The following is a 23,063-nucleotide window of genomic DNA, read 5'->3' as shown; positions in this document are numbered from 1 at the left end:
TCTGCTATAACATTGCAATGTCCGTCTCTCACTTTCTCTCCACTTGCTCTGATTCAATCTTTGTATTCTGACTGTTGTTCATTGCTGCTACTTTTTTTAAGATCTGGTTTTAATTTGCCTTTCTTTCTTTTCTCCCTCCCCTTCCCCCTTTTTTTCTTTTCCCCTGCCTCTCTTTGATGTGCCCACTTTTTCTCCTTTTCTTTTGATTCTTTTTGCAACTGTGACGCCTGCACATTCACCTGTCGCCATTACTGGAATTTGTGTTTCCACACATCCCCCACCCCACTCCCTCTTCTCTTCCCCACATGGTTGTGTGTGTGTGTTTGTGTCTGTGTGCACATGTCTTAAAGTGTCCCAGCGGAGGCGCGTAGCCGACTGCTCCTGAAATGCTCCAAGTGTGGCGTGATCTCGAGCACCGCTCTGTCCAGCTCGACTGCCAGCAGCGCCATGTTAGTCCATCTTCATCTTTCTATTTTTTTCTCTCTCCCCGTTCCTCTCTCTCTCTCTGTCTCTTACTCTCAATCATCCTCTCTCTCTCTCTCTCTCTCTCTCTCTCTCTCTCACTCTCACTCTCACTCTCTCTCTCTCTCTACTCCATCCTTTTAATCTCTGGCTGTCGGTAATGATGCAGGATGACATTCAGACTTGTCTGGATAAAAAAACAAACTAATGAAAGGGAACAACACCTGCACTGTAATCCGCCACTCTTAATGAGAGCATGGTTTGATCCAAAGTGGATTTTGGATCGTTTTGCAGCGCAAACCTGACCTGTGTCGGACAGTGTTTGTGAACCATTTGTTTTACACGTTTTCATAGTGCAATATTGCAGAAGCTTAACGCATCAGGGCAGTACAAAGTCAGGAATACCGCAAACTGTGTTGCATTATGAAAAGTGTTGCTGTACCTGTGTTGCTAAACTTCCTAGCTCTCATTATATTATCTTATGTGGTGTGTGTGGTCATCTCGGTTCCACCACTCTAAAGGGATAGTTCAGATATTTTGAATTGGGGTTGTATGAGGTTCTTGTCAACAGTCAGTGTACAGTAGATGGCGGTCGGCAAGCCCCAGTTTTAAGAAGCAGGCAGCAGTGCCGACACGAAAGCTAAGCAATGTACTGGTTTTTACGGTGGCAGGAGCAAAACGTAGTTTAGCCACCTAAAAATGACCCACCTAAACAAATCAATATCAGTTTAAGTGTACGCTATATTAAGAATATTTTCATTGCTTTACCGTCAGACAGCCCTTTCCAACAGGGAATGGAAGCCGTTATATTTATTTATGCTCTCTTCAAAGCCACCAGACTCCTTTGACAAAAACGGTAATTTTACCTCGACGTCCTGGGAGTTGCTGGTCTACCGGTGGTTTGTTTGTGTTATTGTCTGACTTTGTAAATCTGAACTAACTCTTTCGAAATATCCTAACTATCCCTTTAAACTGGTTGTCACAGTGAACACATCATATTTCAGATGGAGTTAAGTATTGGAATGAGAAAAAAAACATTTAAGATATGTAACATTACATACTGTATATACTGGTGCTTCAGCAGGCATTTAAATCTTTCTGTTTTATGTTTTTTTTTTTTTTTTTAGAGTTGTCTAATGTGTCCAATGTCTAATTGTGCAGAGTGCTATACAGTCTGTGAAAATAGTTTTATAATGTTTTTTTTGTGACTCTGGAGGAAGCTTTGTCAAGTCAGTAATACATACTGGGGCCGAGGAGTTAGAATATCTTGGCCAACATTTTGAATAAATCAATATTGTTCTTGTCTTATTCTGCTTCTCAAAAACCTCCAAACTTCAAGTCAAGTCAACTTTTTTTGTCAATTCTGCAATATGTGCCAGACAAACAGAGCAATTGAAAATACGTTTTTCTCCGACCCACGGTGCGATGAGGACACGTACAAGTATAATATAAAAGATACGAAATATATACAAATAAAGAAAAAAGAAAAGTAATATGTACAAATAAGATAAAGAAAGATGAGTAATATATACAATAAAAAAAGTAATATGTACAATACAGTAATACATTTTAAATAGTGCAAATGTAAGGCAAAATCTAACAGTAGAGAAAACTAAAGATGAAGATATTGAAATGTGCAATATAAAGAAAGAGTTCTGAGTGTCTTCTTTTAAAAAAAAGTGGCCAGTGCAGATCCTGGTGAGGGGGGTTCAGAGTCCAGAGTTCTTGGGGGCAGAGGGGAGGGTGTTGAGCTTCCTGACAGCCTGGGGAATGAAGCTGTTCGCCAGTCTGGTGGAACAGGCTCGGATGCTCCGTTACCGTCTCCCAGATGGCAGGAGGTTGAAGAGGCTGTGTGAGGGGTGGCTGAGGTCACCCACAATGCTGGTTGCTTTGCAGGTGAGGCGGGTTTGGTAAATGTCCAGGAGTGAGGGGAGTGAGACACCAATGATCCACCCAGCAGCCTTCACTATGCGCTGCAGGGTCCTACGGTTGGAGGCAGTACAGCTCCCGTACCACACAGTGATGCAGCTGGACAGGATGCTCTCAATGGTGCCCCTGTAGAACGAACATGTGATGGGTGGGGGGTGGGGGGGGGCTCTCGCTCTCTTCAGTTTGCGGAGGAAGTAGAGTCCCTGCTGGGACTTCTTGGCCAGTGATGCAGTGTTTGTTGTCCAGGAGAGGTCCTCACTGATGTGCACCCCCAGGAATTTGGTGCTGCTCCCTCTCTCCACAGCATCACCGTTGATGGTCAGTGGGGGTATCGGGGTGGGACCTCTCCGGAAATCAATAACCACTTCCTTGGTCTTGTCAACTTTCAGGAAGGGTCCAGGGTGGGGGGGAGAGTGGATTGTATGTGAGTCATGACTAGCCTTTCAAAGCACTTCATGATGATGGGGGTCAGTGCAATGGGGCAAAAGTCAGAGAGGGCTTCTTTGGAACAGGTAGGATGGTGGTGGCTTTGAAGCACGACAGAACAACAGCCTGACTCAGAGAAGCGTTGAAGATGTCTGTGAAGACATCTTTGAGCTCCTGTGCACAGTCCTTCAGCACACAACCAGGGATGTTGTCTGGACCTGCAGCCTTGCGGGTGTTGATCTTGGAGATGGTTCTCTTCACGCTGGCTGCAGTCAGGCACAGAGCCTGATCGTGCTTCCTTGTGTGTGTAACAAGCATAGTCTGCGCGCGCTGTACACGAGCCTAGGCACATTTTACTAATTCACTGTTAAAATAACAATGAAATGCTGCGCTATTGACTTTAGACCAGGTTTTTGTTGGTCAATGGCGCGATCACTTCCCGCTGCCTCAAGATAGCAATACGCCAAGAATGCACCTGAACACACCTCCCTGTAAGACCAGCACACCCATGGGCACAAAGATGGGCGCAGGTGCATTTGCTATTTAAATGACATGGGCGCTGGACGGGAAATTGACAACTGTGTCGGTCTTAAACTAGCAAAGACACTTGCGTTGGGCTTTGCGCTGCACCGGGTGCAAGATAGGGCCCATAGTCTGTCATTAGATATGGTCATTCATATTCACATTACTTCACTTCTTCTTCTGGAAAGAATCTGCTTCCAGAAATCCTTGTGGAAATTCATAATTAAACAGTGTGCACCGTGTAATGTCTGTATTGTTTACTGAAATAGCAACAAAAAATATATAAATAATTCAGCTCAAATATTGCTGGTATTAAACACTCCTTCATTCTCTGTAGCATTACTATATAGTAAGCCTGGTCTGTTTATACCTTAGTGTCTTGATAAAGCATTAAAGACTATGACTTGGGAATTTATTTCTAGAAAGAAAATTGTGACAAAAAAAGCTTCCCACATATTCCTCCCAAATGACTTTGCAGCACTTTGAAATATAACAGCTCATTAAAATACCACTTATTATGTATGATGAGGTACACTTGCTGTATTACTACTAGTAATACAGCACTGAGTATTAGTACTGAGTGTGTATTTTCACATAGAATGTAGGCTGGCTTTACTGAACCATATTGTATGGTTAAAAAAAAAAACAGTCAACAACAGCTGGAAACACATTACCAAGAGGACAGCACATCTTTGGCTTTATTGCTCTATTTTCTCTTTTATGTATTGCCTTTGGACATGCACCTGTAAAGGGACGTGCATATTTCTCAGCGTAAGACAGAGCTGTCTGTCTGTCAGACTGACGGTTATAAAACCAGGAATATGTGCTTAAACAGCATGAACATTTTAAATTGGTGTCTGACTCCATAGAGTTACAGATGCACACATTCCCACACACACACTCACTCCTCAGAAGCCCCCGTGTCAGTACTTGTCAATGGCCTGTCTTCCTCCTCCCTGTTGGCCCTCTGCCTATCGTCTCACAGTCCAGCAGCATGACACTTAGTGCACATCAACCACATAAATGTGAGCAATTGTCAGTCTCATAACTATCTACATGATTACACATAATCTTCCACTTCTCAGTTGGAATATTAAGTGTGATACAAGCATCAGTGTGCCAATCAGCATCAAAATTGCCCACCATGGAACCTATGACTAGTGTGTGTGGGGGTGTGTGGATGTGTGTGTGAGAGAGAGTTATGTGACTCACACTGGTCTGGTGTTTGAGACTGAAGCCCTTGTTCCTTCTCCTTCTTTCCCCTCCTCTTTCCCTCTCTGTGTCTGCCTCCTTTTCTCTTTCTCTGACAGGGCGTCTCTGTGGAGCTCCTGCGTAGTTCTTCCCCTGTTAGCATTAACCTGGATGTCAGCAGTGCTGGCCATAACCGACCGGCGCTCCACACTCTTCCAGGTGATATGTCTCAGAAACACTGGCAGATACTTACACACACTGTAACTTACACATATACTGTACATACATGCATGCATCATGGAAAAAAGCAGCTTTAAAATGGCATCAGGCATCAAAAGTGCAACTCTTTTGGAGCCTCGATTGTTTACTTTTTTTTCACATTTGGCCATGAAGACAAAAAGATTAAACCTGAATGATACCATGTTTAAATAGAGGATAAGCCAAAGAAGAAAATAGGATCAAATTTGAAAAACTGAGAAGAACCTACAATCTCCACAGTGTCAGGACCATGAGCAGAGACACAGTCTATGAATGAAAGTAAGAACAGCTGAAGATTTATTATGAATAAACATGACTTGGCTGACTCATTTCCTTCCCATATCAGTGTTTCTGTAATAATTACTGAATCATTTTACTACAGCATTGCAGTAACACAGAATATTATAATACGTTGGTTTGCAAAGTGGGTGCTGCTTAAAGACAGTTCAAGCATGCCACAAGATTTATTTTATCTTTTTTTTTCTGAGCATTTTCACCTAACCCTAACCCACATCATAAAACAAGGCAACATTTACATTAACTACAATTTTATATTCCATTTTCAACTGTACCAAAACAGAGATAAGGCAAAAACATATCACCTTATCACAATTCTAAATGCTTATAATACAGCTAAGAATGGTAATGACAGCTCAAGGTTGCTGTTTGTCATGGCAACACAACACACGTTCTGGCTTGTGAGTTTTCCATGTGCACTGAAGTCAGAAATATTGACTGTCAGAGCACTGATGGAAAGTATTTGTCACTGTAAACTGCTCTGTAAAAAATGTAAAATGCGGATACATCTCAGCCCTCAACATAGTTTGATACAACTGAACCTTCCGGCCAAAAGAACTAAAATCAGTCTGTATAATGTAAGCAGCCACAGGCTTACAGCTTTTTGTGGTGAGTAGAGGTTAGCTGTCCTGCATTAGAATGCCTCTTCTGTAGGGAAAAACTGTCAAAAGCAGCAATGGTGCCAAGTATTGATATTACTTCATATATATCGTGTTACTTGTGGTATGTGTGGTGGATGGAGTGCGTATGGAGGAAACAATGACTACGAAGGTGTGCCATGGTTTAATAAGGTTTGGGAACCACTGCAATAATATAACAATGTGCAATAATTCACAAGCCAATGTTTCTTGCCACTCCAGGTCCTCTTTGCAGTGTTTGACTCTGTCCAAGGTTTTGTCATCATCACCGTCCACTGTGCAATGCGCCGAGAGGTGAGTCCGGTTTCCTTTTCCTGCTAAGCAGCTGTGTGGTTCGCAATAATGTTGCATGCATTTTTAATTAGGCACCACACAGTGACCTCGCCGACATTCACTCCCTACGACAGGTGCGATTTGTGTTTGCAAATGTCACGTTAGTTTCCGGGTCAGTCCAAAGTCACGGCAGAACACAAGGAAACATGAGAGGGATTAGCACGGTATTTATGTCCAATATTGCGGCGCTTCTTCTCCATAATGCAGTATGATAGTGCAGTATTGTCCGTCTGATCCAAGGCTGCTCTAAGGAGCTTACTAAGATGCTGTATGGAATAAGACGATAAGTCCCTAACTAATAATGCCCTTGAGACAGACATTTACACACACAAATGCGCACACACTCATTTTTCCATTGGCTAACTCACAAATGCACTCACTTCAATTAATGGATTTACAATGTCATCAGTTTTCCATAACTGTAAATGTGTTGCTGATGCGTGTACACCCCACAAAGCCTTGCCTATATCCAAGAGATCATTATGATATTGAATGCACTGCATAGTGTAAGTGAATTCTTAAATGCCTGGAATGCTTAGCTGCATTAAATCAATATCACAAAAGCGGCAGGGATCAGGGTACAGTAAATCCAGGAATTATTTATTGTAAATGTATGAAAATCCCTTGCATAAATCCTTCGTAGCTGCTGAACAACAGGCAGAGGCGAGTGCCATACCAAAGGGAGGGAAGGAGGGGGGAAGACAAGGAACAAGAAGGAGAGTGAGGAAGAATTACGGTGCAAAACAAGAGAGAAGGCAGTTCAAAGTGTGATGTTATTTGAAGTGCAGACAAGTACAGACACAAAACCTGCCGGTGAGCATGGCACCGGTGACCATGGTGCCGTGCAGCACTCCTGGATGGCACCTGCTGTATGTGAGGGTGCAGCAGAGAATGAAAAGACGGCAGTAGCTCAGTCAGCCTGCTGAGATCAGTCGCAATGAAGGCAGGCAAATGAACATATGCAACATGAGTAGAGAGGAAGGAGGATGGAACACAAATTACACGCAGAGATCTGTGGGAGGAAAAAACATGATTCAAGAGCGAAGCAGGGGATGGAGGTAAGGGAGGAGGAAATAGAGAGGAAGGTGGAGAGATAGGTATGGACACATAGAGGGGCTCTTCACTTTGAAGTCAGAATGAGCTGCATTGGCAACACACACTCACACTAGAGAGCGGGGAACAAATGCCGCCAAGGATGAGTATGGACATAAAGAAAAGAGACGGATGGAAGGAAACAATGGAGGCAATACCCTAGACCACGCAGTATTAATCAGACATGGATTCTACTCCAATCCACTCCATTTGTAATGGCACACACAAACACACACACACACACACACACACAGATGAGACCACCCAGCGAGAGTGAAGATGCTCTCATTCTTCTTACACTAGCCCTCTCGGATTTCACTGTGACATAATGCAAAGGAATCGCTTTTATTTGAGGTGTGTTACAAGAACTCATTCTTTGACGGTGGGCTGGTGTGTGTTTGCTTAGGCACCTTTATGTGGGAGGATAAAGAAAAACAAAATGACAGCAGAAGGGCCCATGGGTTAGAACATTACTATTCCGTGCTGTTGGTTTTAATTTGGACCGAGCGCCACTGATCTCACAAGGCTCAAATAGGCCACTTTGAAGAACTGATGTGTGCTTTCTATACCAATCCACTGACTTCTGTATAAGCTACAAACTGATGTACTTTGCGATGAATAAAGCTCTTCCGTTTACTTAGCCATTTTCACATAATTTAGTATTAACTGAACATCTGTCATTGCAACGATAAAGACCAAGAATATAACATTTCTAAGGGAGCGAGTTTCCCCTGCTCCAACATTTGCCAAACTAACTTGAGTAAACGTTCCTCGACTAACTTCTTTCCTTTGCATCCGCCCTTCCTCTCCATCATTCTGTCCCCCTTCTACTTTTCCTCTCTGTATTCATCTTTCCTCTCCTCTGTCCCTTCCCCCCCCCCCCCCCCCCCTTCAGGTGCAGGATGCAGTGCGCTGTAGGATGGGGGGATGTAAAGATGACAGCGAAAACTCACCAGACTCCTGCAAGAACGGACAGGTGCAGATCATGGTGAATAGCATTCCATTTCATCCCAAATTGCAGTCCATTAGCCTCGGACTTACATTACCCCGGCTTGAGCTTTCTGGAACCTTTGGCTCCTATAACAAGAAGCATGATTGCCATTATTGAAGTGCTAAAACTCATACCTGGCTCTTTTTTCTTCACCATTTTTTTTCCCCTTAACAGGAATTCATTATTGTTCATGCATTATGCATCTTCCACTTTTTATTTTCCAAAAATGTCATTCCCCAAAGAAATGCAATTTCACTCCCAGCCTGAAACTAACTTCCTATAGTGCCATAACTGGACATGAAAAGTTGACAATAAAAAACATTTCTGTAACAATATCCTGCTGGAATAACTACCCATGCATTTTTTTTGACATTCTCTTTTTTTTGTACTCATGACATGATAAAAATGTGTATATTGCCCACAGCATTTCATGAATTACCAAAACATACACTTCAGCACTTTTATTTACTTTTACCCTAAACTTCCTTCTCTATATTTGAAGATCACAGAGCTCCCATAAGGTTATTGTGTTTTCCAAATGTGGCTAATAGTGTGATAAATCATATAGACTTGTACTGCCTTGCCAATGTCAGTACGGTCACACTGCTACGATGAGAGCATAAGACTCTCACAACGCTCTTCCTTTTATTTCTCCCTCAAACCTGTTTGCGGTAACGATTATGGCTTTCTGAACGCCCCTCTGAGGTTATCAAGATTAAACTTCGGAGCCATCATTCTGCTCAGGGAGCCCATTATGACACTTTCTCTGTCTCTGTTTTCATAACCGTCAGGAACATTTACACTCTAACTGTGCTCATTTAAATTTTGGTTGAAGATGTTGTTATCATACACACAGCTCGTTGCTATGCCTACTATTGCTCTGTCATGGAAGAGAGCTAGTGAACCTGTAAGTTTTCTCTCAACATGTATGACTTTGAAGAAATCTTGTCAGACGGCACATATGCACGGAGGGCGTATGTCATATGAACGACACAATACTCTTGTAGAATATTAATTGTGAAGGATAATTTGGTGAAGCTGCTGCCAGTTAGGCTGTATCACCAACATAATCACTCTCAGGTGTTTGTGCTGTATTTACAGGAAATCTCATTAGAATGTTAAACCCCTGATACCATAAAGATGTAGAAGTGTAGTTATCTTGCTAAAGTTGAATCAAAGTCGTCTTTAGACAAATCATTTTGTTAGTTAATCTCTGATTAAAGCTCAGTGCTCTCCTCTACAAAACTGGTTATATCTTCTCCTCTAACATTGCAACTTTATGTTTTCCACTTTTTTTTACACCATCAGAAGTGTCCAAACGTGAGCTACTGTGGGCAGCAGTGTGGCTCTCTGCATTACGGCACATCCCTGTGCCTGTCAGGTTGCCACCCACAGCAGTTCCCACTGACGGGCCACCAGGCATGCCAGCAAGGCTGTTACCACAGTCTGCCCCGCAGCAACCCCGGGCTAGAGCACAGCCACACTCATGAGCATAACCCCATCCTGAACAATACTCACAACCACGCTCATAATCACGTCCACAACCACATCGGCAGCCAACCAGTATGTCACCTGTAGAAAAACCACCGTCATTACGAATAGTAAAGCCCATAGATTGATAAAAGGTGGAATCTGTAAAATGATATTTTGCAACAAATAGGAACAAATATTAGAAATTAAAATTTCAACATTTTGGAAGAGACGCTTATTTGCTTTCTTGCCAAGGGTTAGACATTAATAAAGATGTCATTCTCATGTCTGTACGCTAAATATGGAACTACCAGACTGGAAATGTCTCCTAAGCTTACTATTCACCATTATATCTTGTTTGTTTAATCTGTACAAACATTTAAAAACCTCACATTGTGGTTTTACCGGGGGTTATGTGCCGTACCATTTCTTGGCTAGGGGCAGGGACTTAATTTAATTTCAGAAGGTCTTTTCTCCGTGCAGGGATCATCCTATGTTCCCAGTTAACAAGATATAACGTGCTAATTAGTGAGATTAGAGGTGCTGGTAGGCATATTATTTTACCTTTGGACAGAGCCATGCTAGCTGTTTCCCCCTGTTTCCAGTCTTCTTGCTAAGCTAAGCTAATTCATTGCTGGCAGAATCTTCCTATTTAGGTTACAAACATGAGAGAGGTATGAATCTTCTCATCTGACTCTGGGCAAGAAACAATACACTTATTTTTTTGATTACATATTGCACCTTTAAATGTTAGTAGGAATACCTGTGATGTATAAATAGAAGCATGTTTACTGTAGCAGGGTAAGCCGACAATGTCTGTAGTCTTTGGGAATTTTTTATTGTTTTAGGAAATTATGGTTTTCTTTGCATTCATTTCAGTAGTAACCTCACCAAGTATGCTGTATATTATAGGCTGTAAATTAAGTCAGTAGGACTCGACAATAGGGCTGTGTTCCCTTATGGTGTTTTTACCATTGTTTGCAACAGTTGTTGATGACTCACTGTACTTAACCTGTGAGGCTGTTGCAGAGAGAGTGTGTTATAGTTAAAATAAAGATGATTTATTTTTCTCAATTTGGATGGCAGATAGGGACTATCTGGGAGAGAAAGAGAGAGAGAGAGGTTTCTTTCATATCCTCATCCGTCCATTTAGTAGAGACCCATTAATGGGGCTGCGGGTGATTTGCGTACTAAGAGATTTTCCACTCCTCTGAGACCTTTACACATTCTCTCCTTCTCTCTTTCAGTTTTTCATTTCTCCCCCTTCTCTTTGCCTGTGTGGCGTGCCCAAACTGTCTAAAATCTGTAGTTGATTATCCAAACAAAGGCTTTTGTAAGTGAATCCCGCCGAGGACAGGAGAAGGCTCTGTGGTGAGAGAAGGGAGGACTACAACTGCATAGCAATGAGCTTCACTTTCACTGAAGTTTCAGAAACTTGAGTGGTGGCCATTTTGGAAACAACACTTCTTCATTCAACCCGCTGCCCTCTGGGTTTGGGAGTGTTTCTTTACCCCAAGGAGTAGTGTCACCCTGCTTTCCTCAAGTGAATTCTAGATCAAGGCTAATAAACATCATATTCTGTTCCCTTATCTACATAAAACTGCTACTGAGTGCAGATAGCGTTGTTGTGAATGTGTTTTGGTTGTTGGTGTGAATAAATTGTAGAAACATTTTGTATTCTTACATTGTATATATTTTTTACAATCTAAGAAAAGCTCGGCGGGAAGCTTTGCTTCGTCTGATACAGCAGATAATAGTTTTGCTGCAGTGTAAATTTCTGTTCCTGTTTGCATTCAGACGATAGCGAGGTGACGGATGAGGCATACAGTAGCATTACATACCTGGAAAAACTCCACAGCTCTCTGCTCGTCTCTTTCAAAGACTATGTTTGGATCTGCTGTTGTGAACTGATACACATCGTGACCAAAGTAGCAGTGTGTGCCATCATACAAAATTGTCTGTTCTTTTTGGTTTGAAAAGGCTTTGGACAAATTCACTATATGAAGAAATCTTTTCTTCTTTGGTTTACAAAGGACATTACTAATTGACTGGGTTGGGAAGTGTCACCGTGGCAACAGATCCTATTATTTTCTTTAATGTCAAATTTGAGCATCAGAGTCATTGGATAGAGCATACCCATTCAAGATCCAATCACTCATCAGGCCTCTATAATGTAGTGAATGTAATGACACTCATTGTCTTTCCTCTCTTCCTACCCTGCCACCCTCTCTCAGACGGATTTTGAGAAGGATGTGGACTTGGCATGTCAGACAGGTGAGCTCTCCCTTCCACCTGATTTCACTTTCCCTTTCTCCCTTTGTCTCTCTTCCTTTTGTCCAACACAGGATTAGCATTGCAGAAAGGCAATGGAGATCTGTAACTTAAGCAGGCTGCTGTGCATGTTGATAAAATGACAAGAGATGATGTGCTAGATCTCGACACAGTTGTGCACAAATTATTATGCCTTATCAATCACACTGATTCTGCCCAATAAGTGTTCAGCGAGCATATGTTTGGATGAGACTGTGTTTAATTGCGCATGATAATAACACTCCTCAATGTGTTCCGACTGGTTTCACTCGCAGCTGACAATGGTCGTGTGTGGGTGTGGGTGTGGGGATGTGTTACAAATGTACCACAATGTGTTGTGCTTGGAAATATTAACACAGTCACTTTCCCCCCTCCACCCTTGCAGAGAGAGGACACCCATGTAAGTTTTGCACCCAATTGACCTTCTTAACACTGCCTGGTCCGTCCCTTAACTTAATTCCTATAGACGAATCCGGGTTGTACTGTAGAACTAAGGAAGCCACCATTACTGCAGTGGCACCTCACATGTAAACTTGCATCTAACAAAGGAGTTCACTTCTCAAGCACTTTTGCCAAAAAATCTGTCAAATTAATCCTGGAGAACCTTTTCTACAAAATCTACAAAACCTAAACTTTCCAATGAAATTTGGTTGAGTTTTAACAAAAGTTGTCTTTTCTGGGCTGTGCTGTTCTCAGCTGCTTCCACAGCGGAAATTAAAAGCCATATGAATCTGCTCACAGAAATCAATTTCACTTGTATAAATCTCCAATAAATCATTATGTATCAATCACAAAGGACCGATCAGTGATCGCAAAAGACCAAGCCACTTTATGTCTCTTGCTAGCTGGTACTTTCTTATATTTTTTGGCCCGAAATTCCACTTGTGTTTCCAATCCTTATTAAATGCTGCATTTCTTCTGATTATCTCCTGAAATACCACCAAGCTACCATTATTCCACACAGCACTTTGATAGCCACACTGTGGAGAACAGACAGAAGCAGTACGTTAATGTTACTTTATTTGCCCCAAAGGCTGTGTAATAATTAATACATAACTTTCACATTCACAGACCACCTTCATTTGTCAGAGGTGGCAACTGCCAACGGTGCTTAACCCAAACATCTCTGCTTTCACTGTCAGTGTAAATGCGTTCAGTTGAACTATGCCATCGCAGTTATGAAACAACTGCCGGATTCATCTATAGGTCATTCTCTGGGTCTCCACTGTTGGATGCAGATGTGAGGGGATCAGATTTCCCAAAACCTATCCAGTCCTTTCACATCACATTGCACCAACAGGACAGCGAAACAGAGAAAATGCTAGGTGTCCTTGCTGGTATGCTCAGACTCAACATGATCCAGCTATAACTTTTAAGGAAATGTGTAGCTTGACTTTTTATTACATCAATGCTGTTAACATGAAAATGGACTGCGCTACATGCTTTGGTCCAGAATTGGATTTTCAGGCCACAGAGTAAATATTCTTTCCTCTGATGGTGACAGAATGAGCATGACATCTGGCATGAACTTCCAAACGGTTTGGGTTTTGTTTGATTGCGATGATAGATTGGTGTAAGCTCTGAACATCGTCTCTCATCAGCATGTCAGTTTATTTTAGAGTAGCTACTCTAGAAATGTATTGTATCTTTTTGTAGTTTTTTTTTCCCTCAACAACATGCATGAAAGCTAACCCAAAGCCACTGGAAGTAGTTTTATGTTCTGTTTTTATTTACGGTGTTATTAAATAAAAATCATACCCTCATACCAAAATACAAGTTGATACACATTCATCATTCAGTATTGAAAGAACATAAACTCACACACAGGGAATAATAAGCTGGTGAGCAAGATATGGGCCAGGACTCTGTAGCGAGGGAATTTGGCTCCATTTCATTTCAAGCACACAGCATTTTGCACTCAAGCTCTTCTTCCAAGCTAATAAAAATCCTGGCTCACCGGCAAACCTCGAGATGCAGCAAGACTTAAGGTCACAGTGTCAGAGACAAAACTCGTCTCAGCTACTGTGAACCATATAAGCCCAAAATGAGAACTGAAACTTTTTTTTGGAGATGCAATCTGTGTCACAGCTATACATTAAAGCTGCAGACAACCTTCAGTATGACAACCTAAGTTATGCTTCTGTTTCGCCTATCTCTCTGTCAACTGTCCTCTGTGTGGCATAAACTATATCAATTCCTTTCCATTCAATATATTTTCCTCTTTCTCTCTCTAAATGTTCCTCTTCCTCACCCTTTGCCCCATCTTTTACCTTACCCATAAATCATTCACCTCTTCTTTTTTTCTTTCTTTCATCAACTACCCTAACCCCTCTATTTTATCCCTATCCCCCACTTTCTTGTTGCCTCCACGGCTTTCCTTGTCTCCTTGCATCTCCCTCTAGTCATATTCAAGGAGGTGAACACCTGTAACCCAGCCACCATCACTGGGACCCTTTCCCGCATCTCCCTGGATGATGAGGATGATCCCAAACTGGCAGGCCATCAGGAGGGGGGAGTGGGGGTCAACTTTACCTCCCTCCCCGGGAACATCCCCCCTCCCAACCTCATCGTACAGGTACAGGATTGAAGTTTACATTGACTTACAGATAGGATGATAAGTGTCTGTCTTTTCTGTTAAAAAATCTAGCCACAGGACGTTCTGATTTGAGATTATCTCAAATAAGATGATCTTGCTTTCAGGAAATACTTGTAAAACTAAAAAGTCTTTTTTTTCCCCCACAAGGTTCCAAATCTCGGCGGCCTCAATGAGCTAAGCGAGACGCCTCTAAAAAAGGAGGTGAACGTAGATCAGCAGAGACAACAGGGGCAGCAACGCAGCGGCGCTCCAATCTACCTGTGCACCGAGAGTGGCCTGGGCTGGGCTCGACCGCCCCCTTCCTCCAACACCTCCCAGGACGGAAGTGGCGGAAGCGTGGGGAGTGGTGGAGTGGGAGGAGGAAGTGGAGGAGGCGGGGAGGGAGACTACATGGTCTTACCTCGTAGGACGGTCAGTCTGAAGCCTCCAGCGCCCTCCTCCCAGGGAGGAGGCCTGGGACTGGGGGGCGAGGACCAGCCTCTTAACATCGCAGTGGAGGATCCTCCCTTCCCCCCGCCTCCCTCACCTCTGACCCTCCACCCAGCTGAGAGTGAGGCGTACCCGGCGGATTTTGTGCCGTCGAGTGTGGGCGACATGAACATCGCCATGAACCTCAACCGCTCCTATGGGACGATCAAAACCATGACCCACGGGCACAGCCACATGATGGCTCAGGGTGGTCTCGTACACTCCCACGGAGGACACATGCACTCCCACGGGCATTCGCTCCAGCTGAAGCCAGGCCAGAGGCCGTCGGTCAGACAGATTCTGACAGGGGGAACCGCAGTGGAGAGAACCAGGACCCTGCCACGCAACCTGGGCAGCACCAATGCCAACAGCAGCCTCTCAGCAGGATCCCTAGAGGTGGGTAAGAGGTTGAGAGATGAAGGAAGAAGGAGTTCCCAGTGGTGGTGGTGCAGCTTCTTTACTATGTCCACCTTTCACTTGAACACGCAGTTGATGTTCACAGTTATGGATGTGGTGGTTGCGTGGCTATAAGTGAAAGAAGGAGAGAAAGACATCAAGGGGGAGGAAAGTTATCGGCAGAAAATGTTAATGTGACATTCTGTATATGCAAGGATTTTAAAGGATTATAATTTAAACAAGAAAAATGCAAATAAAACCATTTGCATTTAATGTAGTGTCACATTAGGTCAAGAAAGTTATTGCATTGGGAAAAACGATTTTAACCAATCAACATTCCATTTTACCTTAAGAAAAATCAATTGTAAGATTCTATACTACACTAAATGAATTTTTGTAATGAATATTTATGGCTACATAAGAATATGGAAGAAGAGAAGTCAGTTTGTATAGCTACAGTAAATCCATATAATTACACATATTACAGTGTGGCCTTCAAACAATTGAAGCAATTTCTAATACATAGTCTTTGATATACAGTAACAGTATGTCCAACACACTGCAATAATAACACAGTTGTGTGCTTCAGAACAAGTCTGCTATGACAACTGCTATTATTCTCAGCTGAGTAGTATTCACTGCCGCTGACTGAGACAGTGAGCGTTGAAATGAGTTATTCTCTTAATGACATGACAGACAGCTTCATCTTAGTTTACTGTGTGTGTGTGTGTGGGTGTGTGGGCGTGTGGGCTTGTGGGTGTGTGGGCGTGCGCGCGCATGCGTAATACCCCCTCCTAACCATACAAGGTGGCACAGCAGATGGACTGAGACAGACAGGATCAGAGGAAATACCCCTGTTGAATGTCTTTCAGCCCACCTTAATTTTACACACACAAACGAGCACAGGATAACACAGACTCATAAACACACACATACACACTTTGGATCTTCCCCCACTGGCATCTTGCTGACTCACAAGGTTGATTAAGGAGATGGAAGCGACACTTTCACCGAAAAGTGCAGATGCTTCATTTAGGGCTGAGGACGTTAAGGACGAGTCATTAAAACTCATAAAAAATCAGAGGAGCTACGAGTGCACTCATGAATAAAAAAAAAAAAAAAAAAAAAAAAGAATCGGCAGAGAAACCTGCGGGATGTAATTTACTGCTATAATTTCACCCTGTTTGAATATGCTTGATTTGGAGATGGATATCAGAGCATGCCTCTCAAGATTAAATCACAGCAGTGTTTTACCCTCCAATTCAAACATGGTGACGCATAATGGAGGGATCACGCAAATGTACTCACAGTGTTCATTTCACTGTCGATTTTTTTGTTAGAGGCTTGTAAATTTAAACTCTAAATGATCTCGTCAAGGCGGGAGAAAGGTTCACAGGCCATATTATTCTATCATCGTAGAAACCACCGCAGGGAGTGTTGGAATATGAATGAATTTCTCCATATGCCAAAATGTTGGCTGTAGAGGTCAAGTTATTGTATGATTTACTGAAATAATGAAAAACTAGTGTGTGACTGTGGTTGCCTATAGGACCATTCATGCCATCATAACAGCAAATCACAGCAGGATTCCTTATGAATTTTGAATGAGTGAGTAAATTACTTATGATGACTGCTTTATGTGTGTCCCCACCAAAACATGCAATATACTGCATATGTATATGCATGTTGCATGCCTTCCATATTACAAAGCACACTGAATCACGGAATTTCTCTGTTTAAGGTAAGGATTCCTCTGTAGGTAATGATAATGAATTGTGTTTTATGAGCAGTGGAATTCACAAAGTGAATAGGACATCTCAGAGAGAAACTCACCTCTCTATCTCTTTACCTTTCAAAACCTTGGCTGCCGTAGCATCCGATCAGCAACTCTGCTCTTTTAAAGAACGAATAGAGATTTTAACTAACTGTGGAGAGCAGCTCCTCTCACTGCCAAAATGCAAATCTGACAGACAGCAAGAGCCAAATAGGAAGTCGGAGATGCAATGCAATGTCAGGGCCAGATGAGTTGGAAATGTCTGCAGCTGTTAAATTGGAGGCTTGTGTGCCGCGCGGCTATAGCTGCAGAGGCACTTAAGAGGGGAGTGGTGGGGTCCAAACAAGATTAGAGGATGAAAACCATTCCTCATATGTTTGTTGCAGCTCTTTTAATCGGAATGTCTCCTACAAATTCACCAAAAATAGCAAAGGGGATGATTTATTCTGGGGGTTTTACTAATCTCATTACGTTGAAATAGACTGAATGATTTGCTTTTTGCCTTGACATTTGTAAGAATATCTGTATCGTGTTGGGCAGCCAGCGCATATTAGCTTTCCTCTTGTTACTGAACAATGGCACTGAGAGATCCACAGACAGATCGAGATTGAGAGGTCTAGAGTTCAATAGTGGTGGAGGGGTTGGTCATTGATGCTTTCTTCTCTCCCCCTGCCCCCCCCCCCTCCTCTTCCAGAGGAAAAGAGTACGGTACTCTGAGCTGGACTTTGAGGTAAGATCTCGGACCTCACCCCCTGTCATCAGCCTGTCTCTGCTTTCTTGTGCTTCTGCCAGGACTAGAGTAACGCATAGAGGAGCAAAAAGCACTGCTAAATCCCTCCCTTCGCACCTGTGTCTCCCTTGCATTTAGAACTATGAACTGTTTCAGACCTACCTCACGTAGTATGCTGTTTCTCCAACAATGGCCTTTTTTTATCTGTCTTAATGAATGATGTGTCAATTAAAAGAAAAACATTCCACTGACATGTACAATTAAATCAAACAACACTGCCATGTCATTGTGGGGGTCCTGGTTAAAGAAACAGCAAAGTAGAATGCTTCTTGTGTCTGAATGAATACAAGTAATTCAGTTATGGGTCAACACATAGTTGTGGCCATAGTTGATTGGCTGTTAGAACGACATGGTTTGACACTGTGTGAGTATGTTTGTGTTAGAATGACCTGGGTGTCCTGTGAATCTCCAGCCTCTAGCAACAATAAAATAGCTCCCTTTGCATTGCTGCATTTTTTTGCGAGAATTCAGTTTTATTTAGACCGTTGCAAAGACTGGACATTCACCTTTCACCATGGAGATATATCTTTCATATAGAGGGTATGTGTGGTGATGAGCTACTAACAGTGACTATGGCTGATTGTTTTACTTAACTGGCAAATTTACTAGAGAGTCATTTGTGGCCGCTGCATGAATTTAGCACAAGGAGATTGGCTCACCTGGAAATGAACTCTTTTCTCATCAATTGACTTTTGACTTTTGAGAAAGAGGTTGACATAGAAGTACCACTAATATAGCGTGTGTACACTTCCATGATTCAATGGAAGGTAAACCCATTTTCATCCATGTTTTTTTTTTTCTTCAATTGAGTTTACCCATCTTTTTAGACCGTCAAACATTACTTTATATATATATATATATATATATATATATATATATATATATATATATATATATATATAATATACAACTTTATACACCTTTAATCATTATTATAACAGTTTTAAACTTAATTAAGAATATAGTCTTTTAGGGGAAATAATGCATTTCTTAAAACTTAAAGGAGTACTCCATTGATTTGGTATTGCACTTAAAGTTGGGGAACTTGCAAGAGACATTGTCAATCTCTAGCTGAGATATCTGGACTTTTAGTTCTTAATATGGGGTCAGGGTCCAGAAATCCCACATTTCCCATAATGCAACTCAATAGTGTCTTTCATTAGCACCCACAAATGCTCACCTATTTCAAACACCACACCTGATGCACACAGGCTTTCTGTTATGCATTTTAAATTACTACATAATTGAAGACATTATACAACAGTAAAACTGGGTAGTACTTCTTGTAGTAAGTAAACTGAACTTTATCTATAAAATCGTTAGAGTTCCCCTGTAAAAGAGTGCTTTATTTTGAAGTTTATGAAGATCACTTAAAGGAGGTTTCATTGGACTATTGATGATATGATTAATGATGACCAAAAATCATATGACTCAGACAAAGAAAACTAAAGACGTAGCAGCAAAAAGGAAGGAACTAGTAGCACCTTCTTAGCTGAGCAGAGATGAGAGTGCCCACTCTGAAGTAATTGGAGCCAATGCTAAGCGCCAGTCCTGGCCGGTAAGTGTGCGGTTGTGAGTGCTGGCATCTTGCCCCTGTGTCACTTTCAACCCTGCAAGCTGCTTTGACGATTAGCTACTGCCGAGCAGCTCCAGCACTGTCCATTAGCACAGTGACACAACGGCAGTGGCACTGACAAATGCAGTTTGCTGTCAGAGAATTAAAGATCTGGGTTTAGCTGTCCTCTAGACGGACATATTCAGAACACAGCGAGGGCTGTTTTTATCAAATAGCCTCTTACTAGTGTGAGAGTTAAATTCCTGCCCTTCATTTAATGAGTTAGACAAATTCCTGAGTTAATGGGAGCGCCAGTTAGCAGGCATCAGTCTGGAACAATGGCATTTCTGTCATTCTGTCATTTTCACCAAATTTTCACTTAAATGAATCCTCCACAGCACTCCTAGTTGCCAAATTCTTAAAGACTGAGGAAGTGGATGATGTATGAGCATGAGCCAGCAATCAATCGATCTGTCGGCGTCCCCTCTCTAACCCCTTTTCACGGTTGCCGTCACTGCAGTCCTTAAGCCTTTTACCCATTCCCCTGCCTGCCCCTATATTCCACCCCCCCTTTTTGCTTTTTTTGTTTCCATTTGGTTCATTTTTGCTGTCCCTTCCTTTCTTCCCTTCCAGAAAGTGATGCACACTCGCAAAAGACATTCTGAGCTGTACCATGAGCTCAACCACTCGTCCAAGTTCCACACCATAGACAGGTATAGCAGGGACCCAGCCATGTCCACATTCAAGGTAAGACCATTGCCCAAACGCGGGATGGGAACCTGCTGTACCCATGCACCTCCACCCCTTACGCACATTGTCACAACCCTAAAACCCCACCCCTTTAACACTAAAGAACTGATACTGGAAAGCAAACTTCTGCACAGATCAAAATTGCAGTAGCATGCTTCACAGAAGCATGGCTAAATATTATTAGCACTTAAGTGACATTGCTTATTCTTGCAAATGCAGCTTTCAGACAATTATAGTCATAACAATTTGCAGTGATATACAACATGAGGTACAATTGAAGTGGAAATTCTTTCTTCCAGCCAAATTGCTGCATTAGAAATGTTTGCTCTAACAAGTTTGAATGTAATAGTGTATTTATTTTTTTTATTGCCATTTGATTCACTCACTGTTGTACTTATTGTCACATCCGTGGAGAATCAAACAATAACTACCTCATCAATATAACTTTCAAGGCACATGTTATTCCAGCTTTCTTACTGTAAATATCTTTTTATACCGGCTTTAATTGGCCTGAACTTGCCTTATTAAATACCTGTCAAAACAGTTGATCACATGAGCTATTAGCTGAGGGATAATCATTCATGGCCCTATCCAAGTTCTGCAAGTTAAGACCTGTGAAACTATTTCTTACTCTTACCAAATCACTTCACTATAATGCATTGCTGAAAACACACAATGCCTGTGTCACACTGGTAACTGTTTTTGTCTGTGTGTGTGTGTGTGTCTCTGTGTGTGTGTGTGTGTGTGTGTGTGTGTGTGTGTGTGTGTGCGTGTGTGCGCGTGTGCGTGTGTCCATGAGCTGCTTGGATGGGCACCTGTGCGCATGAGACACAGAAGCATCTTTGAATCATTAATAGGCCATTAGCAGCAGACGAAAGAGTCCCTGCTTGCTCTGCACTGACCTTCAGCGGGCCAGTTTCATTACGATATCAACACACACGCACATGCTCGCACTCCCCTCATCTGCGGAGCTTTAGTGCGTGGAGCCATGATGAGTTAGCCAACCTTGATAGGTGTACTTTCCCCTGGCATTGGCGCCATTCTGGTTCACATCTAATTTACACTGCCAGTAGAGGAATAGAGGCCAGCCTGACATCTCTCATATTCCCCATGCCATGTAGCCACACACATACTGTACACACTCACACACATGCAAACACGCTGCCATTTCCCAATGCCAGACCGGCGGCCTTTTCCTTCCCTATTCATTTAGTCAACGTCTTGATCAAGATTTTCAGAAGCTTTGGCTGACTCCCCATTCATTAATGCCAAGCAAATATTTTATGGAAGAGAAGAAAAATGGCAGGCTGCTTGGAAAGGCATCAGCCATATATTAGAAGTGTGTGTTTCCTAACTGTTGCACTGCAGAATGCTAATGCATCTCACAGGGTGTACAGGTGTGCTTTGAGATTATGCCCAAATGTAAAAGAAATGGAAGCCCAGCCACAAATAATATATAGGATATATTTAAGCTAATTAAGACAAATTGAAACGCATATTTCCTCTGGGTTAGTGACGTCATATAAGTTATGAAATGAAAGGGGCTGCATAAATATGGCTTACTTATCCAAATCCATTATCTTAAAAGTAAGTAGGCAGTTCACTTAACTGTGAATAATTACACAGATAATGCTATCAGTGTCAGGCATTTGACAGGACCCAGCTTGAGTTCAGCTCTGCTGTTGTCAACATCTCACTTTGAGAGTCAACCCCAGACATGGACATGCTGACTATACAGTAATTATGGAGATGAGGGGTGAGAAGGGGGTGTGTGTGTGTGTGTGTGTGTGTGTGTGTGTGTGTGTGGGTGTGCGTGCGTGTCCATACACTTGCATATCAGAGTGCCTACATGTGTGGTTGCATGCATCCTCTGTGCCTTGTTGTAGGCAAGAGTGTATGTGTGTGTGTCTGTGTCCCTTTGTTCCTTATCGTTTGTGTGTTTATCTGTTTGAAGCACATACACTGTATTTGGGAGACAGTTACTGCATGAGTAATGATATAATTGTTTCATAATAACTTTAATAACCTCCTTTCTATGACATATAACAGACGTTGACAGTGATTTTCCCATATACTACATGAGTGCTGTGATTAAATAGCAAACATAATTGCATTCACTAGGATATCTTCTCAAGGATGGACACACAAAGTACTGTGGAAGTTGATACTCTCCCTTAACTTAATATGGCCAATTGACTTAGTCACTTAAGGACCGGCTCTATTGAGCGTATCACCTTTAAATGATGAGGGAGGTTAGCCAGTTCCAGGCAAAACTAGTAGAAGGAAAATCCTCACTTACCTGTCTAACGATGAGTCATCTACCTCTGGCAATGATAACTCAAAAACTCATTAACCCTCCTGAGTTTTGCAGCCCTCCCTCTCTCCTTTAAAGTGCCTAAACAGTATTTTAAAACGGACCCTAAACAACTTTTAACCCCTTTTAACCACCGCGGCCATTGTTCGCCCACCACAGGTCCCCCCTCCCCCACCACCGAGGCACAACACCGAGCCATCACTAGTGCGCAGAACGTCCCTCGTTTACAAAGAAAGTCAACGTAAGACGTACTAAACCCTGCATAAACCTCGTGCAGTAGAGCCCTCTTAACTCACTCTAAGGCCGATGAGTTGATGCGCTATATGTGAATGTATGTCATAGTTTGCCACTGTATGTACTGTGTCTGTGTTTCCATGCTGTAAAAATGTACATTTTACATGTAATTGACTGTTCGCTGAACCTCTCCCCCAATCATAGTTTAGCAACCGTAACTAGGCACGGCAGACCTGTCAAGCTTTAGATTCGTCCACAAGTTGAAGT

The 23,063-nt window shown here is 42.4% G+C and overlaps 1 protein-coding gene across 1 annotated transcript in view; it reads left to right on the top strand.

Moving 5' to 3' along the window:
• adgrb2 (adhesion G protein-coupled receptor B2) overlaps window positions 1-23,063 on the top strand; it is a 118,112-nt gene that overhangs the window by 77,913 nt on the left and 17,136 nt on the right. The window contains exons 22-30 of the mRNA XM_035992847.1: window positions 351-449; window positions 4,650-4,749; window positions 5,946-6,017; window positions 8,044-8,136; window positions 11,844-11,883; window positions 14,322-14,494; window positions 14,663-15,379; window positions 17,848-17,883; window positions 20,132-20,245. Of these exons, the coding sequence (XP_035848740.1) occupies window positions 351-449; window positions 4,650-4,749; window positions 5,946-6,017; window positions 8,044-8,136; window positions 11,844-11,883; window positions 14,322-14,494; window positions 14,663-15,379; window positions 17,848-17,883; window positions 20,132-20,245 (1,444 nt within the window). The remainder of the gene's footprint in view (window positions 1-350; window positions 450-4,649; window positions 4,750-5,945; window positions 6,018-8,043; window positions 8,137-11,843; window positions 11,884-14,321; window positions 14,495-14,662; window positions 15,380-17,847; window positions 17,884-20,131; window positions 20,246-23,063) is intronic.

Source organism: Sander lucioperca, chromosome 16, assembly GCF_008315115.2.
Source record: "Sander lucioperca isolate FBNREF2018 chromosome 16, SLUC_FBN_1.2, whole genome shotgun sequence".
In the NCBI taxonomy this organism is placed as follows: Eukaryota; Metazoa; Chordata; class Actinopteri; order Perciformes; family Percidae; genus Sander; species Sander lucioperca.
This window is presented reverse-complemented; position numbering and strand designations above follow the sequence as displayed.